General features: G+C 42.0%; 1 protein-coding gene across 8 annotated transcripts in view; it reads right to left on the bottom strand.

The window, feature by feature from the left end:
- Positions 1 to 2,639: 2,639 nt before the first annotated feature.
- ANK2 (ankyrin 2) overlaps positions 2,640 to 12,337 on the bottom strand; it is a 380,502-nt gene continuing 370,804 nt past the window's right edge. For all 8 annotated transcript variants that reach the window (XM_087737387.1, XM_087737386.1, XM_087737390.1 and 5 more), the window contains 5 exons: positions 12,044 to 12,127; positions 10,259 to 10,423; positions 8,621 to 8,803; positions 7,032 to 7,123; positions 2,640 to 4,981 (listed from right to left, as the gene is read on the bottom strand). In XM_087737387.1, coding sequence (XP_087593513.1) covers positions 4,798 to 4,981; positions 7,032 to 7,123; positions 8,621 to 8,803; positions 10,259 to 10,423; positions 12,044 to 12,127 — 708 coding nt within the window. In that variant the 3' untranslated portion in view covers positions 2,640 to 4,797. The remainder of the gene's footprint in view (positions 4,982 to 7,031; positions 7,124 to 8,620; positions 8,804 to 10,258; positions 10,424 to 12,043; positions 12,128 to 12,337) is intronic.

Below are 12,337 nucleotides of genomic sequence, written 5' to 3' on the forward strand. Positions count from 1 at the left end.
AGAGGGACGTTGATTTGATGGAGTGGATTCGAAAAGCATTCAAAGAGGAAAGGGAGTCGCTCACTGAAATCCAAAAGCTGGTCCTGGAAATGTTGGTTTAGCTTTAATGGGATAAACGGGTCCAGGGTTGCGGCGGTGGCGTGGGTTTTGTGTTCGGTGGTTGTTGCGTGGGTGCGTGTCCTTGTTTATTTGGGATGTTTTTAACAGCTAAAGAAGATTCAGTTCTGGGTACTGCCCTGGGTCTGAACAGCCCCGTGGCGTGCAGGCAGAACGAGCGATATTCCTCGCGTCCTTGCGATGGGTCAGAAACACGTTCCCAAATAGCTCGCCTTACCCCCTTTTTCTGCAGAGACCCCCTGAAAGCAGACCCGAGAGGAAAGGCTGCGGTGGGCTGCGCCCGCTGCCGCTGTCGCTGCCAAAAAGAAGAGGGTCAGACCTCAGGAGAGAAACCGAATCTGTGCGGGGCACTGAAAAAGGATGGCAAAGACTGAGGGTACAGCTGCTTTTTCTGGTGTTGACGCTTCAGCGACAAAAATTGCAACAACTGGTGTCCTCTTTACCAGATAATTTTGAGACCCGATGACTGGTCCAGCTTTGGGCTTTTCTGAAATGCTGCTTTCTGTGCCAGCGTCCTCGCAGCGATCGCAAGGTTCATAGCTGGGGCATGGTGGAGACAGTTTTAAGGTGACGCTGCGGGTGAAGCCATTTGTATTTATTTCCTCAGGGAAAGATCTTGTTCTTTGAAGCTGCTCACTGCCGAAGGCCTGAAACGATAGGCTGTAGTGTGTGGAGTATGTATCTCGTACCTACAAAATTCATTGCTTTGTGTATGTGATGAGTTGTTAGTTTTTTGGGGTTTTCTGGCTCTTTTAATTCTTTGAGTCGTAAATAAATGTGTTCTAGCTAGCGTGATTCGGAAAGCACAGGTCCTGGCGGGATGCTGGTATAAAGCCTTTCCTTTTTCCAAGGTGGCAAGGAAGAGCGAGTCAGTCCCTGAATTATTGCTGCCACTTCTCAGGCCGCGACAAGCGCAAGGTTCGTCCCTGGATTTAACAACTTATGTTTGCTTAAAAAAAAAATAATTAATGGGACTTCATCAAAGGTGTTTACTTTCAGGTATTATTTAGCAGAACTGGCCAAAGTCTTTCAGCAAAACAGTGTTTCTATTGGGAAGTGCTGACAGTGAGGCTGAAACCAGTCAGGCTAGGATTTAAAAGCATTTTAAAACCCCCGGTAGCCTACCTCTGCCACGCGCCCTCTTTCCCCGCCTGAGCGCTGCGGTACGGAGCGGGCGGCGTGGTTCACCCGGCTCCACACGGCCGCGACGCGTGGCTGCGGGCGCCGGCATCCCATGCCGCCGCCCGCCCCGGCTGCCGCCACGCCCGCTTGTGCTTCACGTGGCCTTCATCTTCCAAAGTTCGTTTAATAAATTGGAGTAAGGGAGCGCGTGAATATGTTGGTATTACAGCCACTACTGTCGCTCTACTACTGACACGTGTTCTCAGATCCATAGGTTGGCAGAAATAAAGACATTTTATCTGCTCTGTGTTCGTATTTAATAGATCTGCATGGGGAAAAAAAGGTTGTTTTCATGTTTTACAAATGCTAGTTCTGCAATTATTTCCTATTTGCCCTCAGGCTCATGTCATGGGCTTGTGGTGGCAGGGTGGTATTTTTTAAGGTGGGGTTTTGAGTTGGTTTTGTTGTTTGATTTTGTGTTTTTTTTTTTTTTTTAAATACAATTGTCTTTCTTTGGGAAAAGAAGGGGGAAGAGAGGAAACAGTCAGCAGCCTTTGGCTTAGGTCTTCACCTCGAATGTGTGGGCCTTGACATGGCCACGACTGCCTGAGCCGTGGTTTGATCGCGGACCTCCCGTGCCCCGGGTGCGAGCTCTGGCCCGCGGGCATCCTTCTGGCCTCGGCAGGGAGCTCAAGCGTGCCTCTCCTGGGCCCTTTTTGCCCCTTAATCCGTGAGGTTCAATGACTCTGAATTTTGGTGCATACAGAAACTGCTTAAACTGACGGTTTCCCCGCTACGTGAGGCGTAGGTCGGAGGACTCCTTTGACGGCCGTGAAGGTAGCGCACGAGCGAACAGCAGAGAGAGGGGATGCTGCGGCAGCGCGACCTGTTACATTCGCCAGGGATCCAGCTGCAGTAACAGAATTGGTACGGACTGATATCGAATAAATTTAAATCGGTGACAAAACAGACTCTTCCCAATATTTTCTGTGTGTTACAAGGACGTGAGACGTGACAGAATTTCACCCTATGTTTTTCTTCCCTGTCTTTCCTCTGGCTGAGAAACTCTGAGTAGTGGGGACGGAAAAAGTAACCGACTGTAACAGTCTGGGCCATATTTGAAGGAAAATTCCACAATTTCAGGTCCAATAAAATAAGTAGAAAACATGGCTAGATACCCTTTGAAAAACTGTTATCAATGATTTAAAAAAATGTTGTATCTGACTGTTGTAAGGACTGACACCAATCAGTGCTGAATAGCAGAATTAAAAAAAAAAAATATCTATCTCAGGGAGCTGGGTCCAGAGGAATTACAATGATGATAGTTCAGTTGAGGCACCCAAATGGGTGCCGTTCCTTTTTATGCTGCAGTGGCAGTAAAAGAGAGTGAGCCATTATTTCTACATTTAACACTTGTACATTTTTATTTAGTTAAATCAGCCATTGTACACATTGCAGCTATGTATTGTTAGTGTTGTATTTTTTTTTTTTAATTTTTAACTAATACATGCCCTCATAGATATATTCAATTAGTGTTATCACCATGGGAACAAGATGCTGATTCGTCAACTTAAAATTCACTTCTTCTCACAGTATTCAAGTTCTTTGATAACACAGCAAAAAATCAAAATAAGAGGTGAATAACCATTATGTTGTTACACAGAACATCATCTGCACCGCAAATAACACAACAGAAATGCATTTCTTTAGAGCCCCATCCTTGAAGATCATCCTGTGCTGTCTCCGACAAGAAGAAAGCCATGATGCGTTGTGAAATGTTTCATCATGGGTCTCATTCGGTTTGGCTGCCAAAACACTTCTTTTTTTTTTTTTTTTTTTGGTTCGTGTTGTTTTGTTTTGTTTTTTTCCTGCCTGCCAAAAAAGTGTCAGCATGGCACCTTGGGTCATTTTGCCTGCAAGAAGCCAGAACTCCCAAGATGTTTTCATGCTGTTGGCATCGTTACCTTAATGAGGAAGTGCCCTTGTTCTGAGCGCTGAGTGAGTCATTCAAAAAACCAAACCACCCTATAATCGTAGAAGGCCAGATAAGCTTGGAAAAAGTCTTACTCCTAGAGGAGAGGATTTGGTTTACTCTGGTTTTGAGTATACTATTAAAAAATCAAACAGCTGTTTAAAAACATTTAGTGTGTGCGTGTGTGTGCGTGCGTGTATTATATATGCTAAAACACTACAGAGCTCCTTCCGTTAAATATTAAGGTAGAGAACACCCAACTGTCAGATCTTTATGTTCCCTTTTTGAAAAGAAAAGTGCAGACATGCTATCGTGGTTTTCAGAGGGTTGGTTTAGAAATATATATATTATATTTATAGATAGATAACAAAATATGAACAGAAACTGGCTTTCAAGGATTGTGAGCACTTTCTCTTTAAAAAACACTTGATTGGAAGATAAAAACTGCTCGCTCAGTGCTAAGAGGGCTAACAAGCTGACGTGATTATAGGAGGGTTTGGCTTTGACCTTCAAATGCCACATGCATGTATCGGATAAGAGGCAATCTCGATAAAACACGGTGAATCAATTATTCTCCTTGTATCGTGGGTAAGTCTTTCTCCCATAGTTATCTACAGTGCAGTGGCCAGCAGGAGGTACCACCAATAAGACGGTGTGGTTTGCTAAGCGGTGATGAAACCAGGAAACTACTGTAGTTATAATTGTTTAATACACCCTGCCACATGTCCAGATCTAAAAGATTTTAATACCGTATGCAAATGTGCCATAGATATAGCTGCTAGCAAGTTGGTTACCTAATTGGGTATTCTTTTTTTTTTTTTTTTCCTTTTCTTTTCGTTTTCTGGAAATCTTTAAGTGGCTGTCCGAAGGTCTTAGAAGTATTAATGGCCACGGTCAGCTGTTACTTCGTGAGAACAGCTGAATTTCCAGGTTTTTAGCCTGACTCTTAGAGCCTTTAACTATAATAGGTCCCTAAACTGGAAGTCTTATGGATGCAGTAGATCTGCAGTGCTTCCTCCTTAGTCAGTCTGTGTTTGCAGTCGATTGTGTTAACATTATCTTATTAATCGCTCTTCAGCAGTGTCAATAGACCTTGTAATCCATGATGCTAATTGTAGTCATAGGCAGTGTGTTTTCTGCAGTCTTGTAAGTCCAAATACTCTTGCTATATACAGTTTACATGTTAACTCCCTTTTTTTATGGTGCATGTACATAGTCACTTGAAGAGGCCTGTAGATGAAGTTCGCTTGACAAATGCGATTTCATGAAGCTAGTGCAGAAGCAAAGGAACAGCAAGAAGTGGCGATGCTGACAAATTCCCAGTACAGCACAAAGACGACGATTTGGTGGATAAATCATCCTGAATGAAGGATGATATCTTTGGTCACAAATTAGCTCACGGGGTAAAAAATAACAAAAACCCAAAATCAAACACGGGGGGGAAGAAATGAATTCACTGCATCTGCACAAGTAGAAATGGCAGTGTCTTCCAGTGATTATGTAGGTAATAATGTCTACACCTAGAGAAGATGAATGCTGCGTACGGGATGGATGGTTATGTGGTGTTGTTGAGGGGTGGCAGCTTCTCACTTCGCCTCCTGTTTCCAGTCCTCTTTGCAGAAGTGTCTAAGAAGCTGCTGGAGGTCATGTTGGAGGTCATCCTGTGGTAGTGCTTCTGGTGTGTCTTCCAGCTCTTCTATGTGAACATGTTTTCCATACCGATCCTTCATCACAGTCCTCTTCTGCGTGCTGGCTTTACTCAGCGTTGTCCTAAAACAAAATAAACGGTCTTAAAAAGCCCACAGTTCCTGAAGGTTTTAAAAAATGCTCCTTTTCAGCTGCAGTTTTAAGGCTTTTTCATTCCAAATAACATGAGAACAACTATAGCTCGCAGTTTAAACCAGCTACTGAGGTCAGATATTCGTTATGCATTCTGAATACAACACACACCACCGCTTTAATTGGCCTTCATAATGTAAACTAATAGCAATTAATCTCTATACGCTGATTAAGCATACAGTTTTAGATGCCCAGCAAAAACATGCTGTAACACACAGACATGCAACGTACGTTGAAATTCACACAAGACCTTCCTATTTGCTGTGTTTAACTTCGACATACAGGGTTGTCCTGTACAACAGTAATTTAAGCTAATTAGTTTCTTGAACACTTACTTCTGAACAAGTCTTACTTCTGACCATCAGTAAAACTACATTTGTGGGAATCTAGTGTCCTAAGCTATGCTGTTAATTACTCTCTTACCTCATTGGAACCATCTTGCTCAACTAGTCAGAACCTTAACCCTCGCAAGTCCCTTCCAGATCTAGGGAAATAAATGAAGTTGTCATAGGACAGCTGGGTGTCTCTTTCTTAGCCTTACCCAGAAGCCAAATTTTTGGTGAGTATCCTTGAGAGAGGACCACGGGAAGCCAAGCACGCTTGGAAATTCCTGCGTGCTCAGCCAGGAATAGCTTGATTTTTATCAGACAGCTGACACCTCTTAATTTGACCTGAATGACCAAAAGGTCCCCCGTCAGATGGAGCACTTGGACAAGAATGCGTACCCTTCATCCCAAAGCAGATGCAGCAGGTCGTCTGGCTCTCAGTGTGTCCCCGTGACACCATCCCGCTAACTCTGAAACCGGTATGTGTTCTACAGCTTGTTAGGGTTACAGACTCGGTTTGGTCAGGATGCTCTTTCAAATGCTAACGTTGGCTTTACCACCCCAAAGGCCACTATCAATTCAAATGGTCTGAAAGAAATGGTTCGTAGAAGATACTAGCCTGTAGCAGCCATGGCTCAAGTTGTCTGTGGTAGGAAAGAATACACTTGCTGTACTACAGTAGCTTTTTTTTTTTCCTCCTAAGTATTTTCCTATCTGCCCTGCCTCATTTTTCTTAAGACTCAACTGTCACGTGCATGTATCTATATATATCTATCTCCATATATCCTGTCATCTATTTTTGTAATGTTCAAATTATCAAATGAACACAGAGTCAACTGGCACGAAAAAAAAAATCTTTGAAGTAACCTTGATCTTGATTCTTGTATTGCCTCCTATGAAATCAGCTAGGCAGCGCTACCCCTTTGCATTGGGTCTAGCCAGGATGCAGTAAACTTTCTCCAGAGCAGCCTGCGTAGTGCACTCTTGCCCATTTGGGTCTAAAACAGTGTTCGTAACAGACCAATGCTTTGACTACTGCTGAACGGTGCTTACACAGCATCGATATTTTCTCTTTTTTCCCCCACTGGCCCCCTCAGTGAGTAGGGCTGGGGGTGGGCAAGAGATTGGGAGGGCACACAGCCAGGACAGCTGACCCGAACTGGCCAAAGGGATATTCCATGCTCAGCAATAAAAACAGGGGGTAGAGGAAGAAGCTGGGGGGCTGAAGGGGTTATATCTTCCAAGGTGACCACTGCTCAGCGACTGGCAGGGTATCAATCTGCTTGTGGGAGGTGGCGAGTGATTGCCTTTTCATCACCTGTTTGGTTGTTCTTCCCTCTTTCCGTCACTTGTTAAACTGTCTTCATTCAACCCATGAGTTTTCTCACTTTTGCTCTTCCTATTCGCTTCCCGCCCCGTTCCGACGTGAACCCACCACGCCCCTATTCACCGAGTCTTTTCAAGTGAACGTAGACCTTTCCAGTGCCTATATCCCTTCCTGTGACAGAATGTTAGTAGTAATCTTTAGTACTTTTGCAAATAAGGCTTTAGATGCTGCCAGTGGTTTCACTTCAGACACTCACTTAAATCCACTCATTTATTAAGAGTTTGTTAATCCTTATCTAGTAACGGTTCACTGACATGCCAGGCCAAACCTTTTAATAATTGATCCGTCCTCTTTCAGGATTTCTTTCTCTACTAAAGCAGGGAGTTGGACTTTCATTTGGTTACCTGTATAGCTCAAAGCCTCGGATTAAAACATAAACTTCAAATTAAAACAAACCCCAAAAACCTAGGACAAAAGATAATTGCTCTTCATACCTTAGTGCTTTACATTAATGAAGTTGAATGCTGAGAAAATGATGAATAGAGAACTACGAGAAGCATCTGCCTGCCATTTGCATCCTTTCAAATATTCCTCAAATGTACAGATCAGTTCCAGTTTCTTGTATAGGATAGTTTCATTTTGCTAATAATTGTACTGAAGCATGTCTTGGTACTTTCTTTTCAACTTTGAAGTAGCCCAGCTCAAGGCCTTGCAGCACTCATCCTTTATGTGTGTTTATGACAGCTGCTACAGCGACCTTTCTCCTGCCACAGAAAATACTTTCTTTTATAGCTGTTCCCACCGCCACCTCGAGCTGCCTGGGCAGCAGTACAGAGGCAGGTATACGTAGAAATGGTGGGTGATACTTCTGAGCCTCGACTGTACTGAAATGGGAGAAGCAGGGAATGGAGTCTGGCAAGCTTTTCCACAGAACATACTTCATAGAAAACAGAAAAACAGGAAAAAACGCAGCATTTTTATTTTCCTTTTGGCTGGATGTGGGTTTGTCTGTGGTATCTTCCACAGGCTGCTTGAGTTACTAAACTAGAAGCTGCAAGCTGGGAAAAAAGGGTTATTTCCCAAGCCGTTTCTTTGAACCTCTACATGACAGTTTTTGCTGCTTCTTTTGTTATTGTCAGAAGAGAGGGATCTGGCTGCTGGGCCTAGATTCGTAATGTGAAATTTGGCATCTCAATCTAATAGTTTAGCGCTTGTCTTCCTGCAAGCTATAATAGCATTGTACAGCAGAAAATATCCAGACCGTGTCATTGTTGCATCTATGTTTTTATAAGATATTTTTTCAAATTAAAAAACGAAGCCAAGTACTTACATTGCATCTAATGACACAAAACTTTTATCCACGTGAACCTTTACGATGTTTTACACGTGTTATTCAAAGGGACAATAAAATGGATTAAGAGTGAAGTGCTATCAGTTCCTTACAGAAAAAGCTATATTAATTCAATATCACACTTCTATTACTGAAATGTCTAAACTGATCAGAAAAAGCATAAAAACAGGGAAGGTGCTAATTAGCTAGGTAGCTATTTCTTCCTTTCAAGGACAAATACATCAGCTTACCCAGAAATTGTATCAATTTCTAAAATTAGCTCCATGCGTGGTAACATATGAATTAACTTTTTCTTTAATGGTAACCCCACCCATGATTTTTAACAACTTCACTTAAAGTCTCTGTGGGCTTTTTAGAATCTTAAAATGTTTCATAGCTGATTCTGTAATGTTAGCTTCCCCTCCCCCATATACTAATCCTTTTATAACATGGCTGCGTATAACAACAGAGGTTTATACTCAGTACTTGAGCGTGATGCTCCACCAACAAAACTTTCAGTAGAGTAGACTGTCCCCAGGTATGTTGTGACACTTTTAAAAATATTTATATTTAAAAGGCATTTTTACCTCTTCAAAGTCCTCTTTGGCTGACGGAAGATCAGTAGCTAAGCTAGCATCCCCCAGGTGTTTCTCCATTCTCTCTCCTTGCACTACAGTGGTCTTTATGACTTTGCTGACCTTACGGCCTTCCACTGGTTCAGACTGGAATTTGGAGGCACTAGGCAAAACAGCAGGCTCAGACAGAGTCACCTGTGAGGTTAGAAAGCAGAAGTATACTGGATAGGAATTACATAATAGATATGAACAAAGCTTTTAGTTACTCTCTCATTCTTTCTTTATCATTGCCATAGAGAACATGAACATAAGAAGAGTCTCACTTTCTACGTGTACGCATCAGAATAGTGAGTGTGCATTTTATTACCTGCTTTACAGCTCCAGAACGAGACATTGTAAGATAACGTGCCGGTTCAGACAGCAGGAACAGCCCTGGATAATTTATTCTGCTGAGAAGCTTTATGCTGGCAGGGTGAAAACTGCTTCTGGAACCTGAACTAGCCTGAGGGCGGCAGGGCTATCGCTACCCTCCACCACACCACAGGCTGCCGTACTGGCTTACGTGCCAAGGCCACTGGAGTTACACCAAGTAACAAGTGGACCTCTTGCTGTGAATCCTTGCTGTATTCACACAGGGAATACAAATTAGTGGTATCAGCCCATATCTTAATTTTAAGATGTTCTTCCGAGAGATGAGTCACACTTGTAAAACCAAGGAACGCTTACAGGAGCAACAGACCAGAATATTAGAATGCCATGGGAAAACGACAAACTCGATTTTATTTGGCAAAATACGAATTTAATGTATATGGGTTCCGTATGATAAAGAGTAGCTCTGGTCCGGTAAGCTAACTGAAAAAAATTCCTTTGTTTTCTTGTTACCTTACTCCTAGAGAATTAATTCTGATGATTAATTCTGGCAAGAGAGAATGGCAATTATGTTCTTAGCATTTTTAATGACCGCTTGTTAAACGTTGCTTTCAACTGCAGAACTGCTGAAAGCAAGCCCTATTAGTAGCTTCTGGCCCTCTGCCACAACCTTAATTTTGCTGATACAAATGTCTGTAGGGCTACATGGTGAACTAAGGCAGGAAAAGATAAACTGCAAAGCACTTACTTTTTCAGGTTGTTTTTTCTTTTTAATTACCTGGCTGTACAAACAGTTTGCATGAAAGGAATACTTTTTTTTAGCCTCTTCAAAGCAAAGCACACACCAGTAAGCTAAACCTAATATAACCGTATAGTTTTAGAAGGGCTTAGTTGTAGAAACCTAGAGAACATCAGATCATTTCATTATAACATTCACTGATTTTCTTATTAGAGTAACAGGTATAATAACAAATACAGATTTGCCATTTATCTGTATGTCATCTTAGTACAAAGCTGCTTTCTTTTTGAATTCGGTACTTCTCATAAATCGCAGAATCTATATCCTGACTTATTTTCCGAGAAAACTGCTCTCTTTCCCTGCCCTCTTTCCCACCCCCCGCCTTTTCCCTGTCTTTATTCTGAGGCCTTTCCATCTGCAAGAAAACGTTTTAAAGTATCATTCAAAACTGAATGTTGTTGGCATGAGTAAGACGCAGTTACTAAGTACACTGTTGGTGTACTGCTGCTTTGTAGCATCGCAAGGGAAGTAGAAGATCTGACCTCTGACTGTTCACTGTCGCTCTTCAGCACAACCCGTTTTACGACTTTGGAATAGCCATCGCCTTCTTCGACAGTGACAGGGTTTTGTGGCGTTCCTTGCATTAGGACTTCCTCTTTTTCTGTGCCATCTGGAGAAACGTATCGCCGGATGATCTTTCTAGTGACCTGAAGGAATGAAACAGAGCTTTGTCCCAAAAGAATTAACAATAACATATTCCTTCTTAGTCTCTATGTAGTATTTTCTACTCAAAGGGCATTTTTTCCTACACAGAAAAACCTACAGAGATGGTTCAGTGTTTTAGCCTCTAACACATATACTCACAAGTACCTGTAGTAAAGCTGCAAGTTGATGTATTCGCCCTACTTAGGTTACCACACAGCAAAGCTTCCGTAAACTTACTTCACAAGTGGGTTCAATATGGAATGGCTCTCTCAAGCAGTAGTTATTATTAGGAAAAGAGGTATAGTGTTTTAGAGAGAAAACGTACTTCACAACCGCACAACTGCTAGAAAACATTTTCAGACTGGCATTTTCAAAAAGGTTTCTGAAAGTAAGAGGTGAGCAGCTTGGCTATCAAATGCTTAGAACTAGGTTCACATCACATTGTAACGCCGATGGTACTAACCACTGCTGAACTAGTGAGCTGGAATTAACCTACTTAGGAGACTAATCTGGTGCTTAAGCTTTCTAGGTGTTGGCAAGGCAAACAAAGAGGAGCAGAAGAGAATTACAGGGTTCAAGAGAAGATAAATTTCTCAGGAGGATGGGTATGCATTCCCTCTGGGGATCACCTGGAGCTCTACATTTTTGTATGCCTTCCCAGCCCCTTTTGACAAGGTAACATTAAGCAGTTACCTCCCGCTTTGTCCAAAAGCTTATTTGCTGTGATGCTCACTCAGACTGGGTCACCTCTATTTAAGAGTCGCAGAGGTGGGGGTGTGCTGCCCTCCCAGGCACAGACCTACCCCCAGAATAGGGTCATGCTCATGTGCCCAAGAATACTTGGTGGGGTTGTTTATTTTAATATGAATTCAAACAGCTTGCAGAGACAGGCTATCCAGGTGAGGATCTACGATGTTTTCTTGGGAGACAGAAGATGGAGTTTGCCACCAGCAGAATTCAGCCAAGTCCTAGACCATTTCTCTAAGCACTAAGTTGTCAGATAAAGCAAGGAGCACAGAAGTTCCTCTTCCACATCCATGCTGTGCAGAATTCACTTTTGTAAGCATGGTCTGAAAATGCTTATTTTATGAGGCCATCACACAAATAAGTACTTTCTCTATTCTTTGTGCCATAAAAACTGGACTGTATGTACAGATACAGAAATTTAGGAACCTGGTCAGGTACAGCTAAGTGGAGATTTTGAAGATCTAAAGTCTGGATTTAGATGACTCTTGCAGACCCAGCCCTCCATTAGTTTCATTAATACAAGCAAACGTGATCTTAGAAAATTGTTGTGGTGTGGGGTTTTTTTTGTTTTGTTTTGTTTTTAAAACTTTTTCTCAGAAATGTGGATCTATGCAGAATTTTCATTGGCTTTAAGTGGGAAAAATAACAAAATATGTCGTGTTAAGTTGTAAACTGTAACAGAGAACAATCTTGCGAATCAAAATAATTCTTCAAACTTTGGAATCTCTCACATGAACAGAAATTCTGGGTCCTTCCCAGCTCCGCTTTTAAAAATCATGCTCCTTCACAAAAGAAAATTTGGCATGTATGTGGATGTATTTATCCTCCCTTTTATAGGACAGTAAGAAGGTAGCAAGGGGCATAACAGACAATACCTTCTTCACCACTGTGTGGCCATGTTCATCTGTATATTGCTCTTCTGTGACTGTTTCTGGTGGCATTTCAGGCATACTATCAGCCTGTATGACAAAGAACAAAGTTTTATGAAGCAAGGCCTTTGGGTAGGTAACTTTAAATACGCAATTTTGAAATGGGTTAATTGGTTATAAAGAATGAAAAAAAAATTGAGAAATGTTAGAAAAAAAAATGTTCTGCAAATAAATACTTAGAAAGGCATGCAAAGAAAAGTTATGCCACAATGGACAGGCAAATAGATGTTAGTTGACTGT

Source organism: Nipponia nippon, unplaced genomic scaffold, assembly GCF_047370975.1.
Source record: "Nipponia nippon isolate SJK-2023a ecotype South Korea unplaced genomic scaffold, ASM4737097v1 scaffold_6, whole genome shotgun sequence".
Classification (NCBI taxonomy): domain Eukaryota; kingdom Metazoa; phylum Chordata; class Aves; order Pelecaniformes; family Threskiornithidae; genus Nipponia; species Nipponia nippon.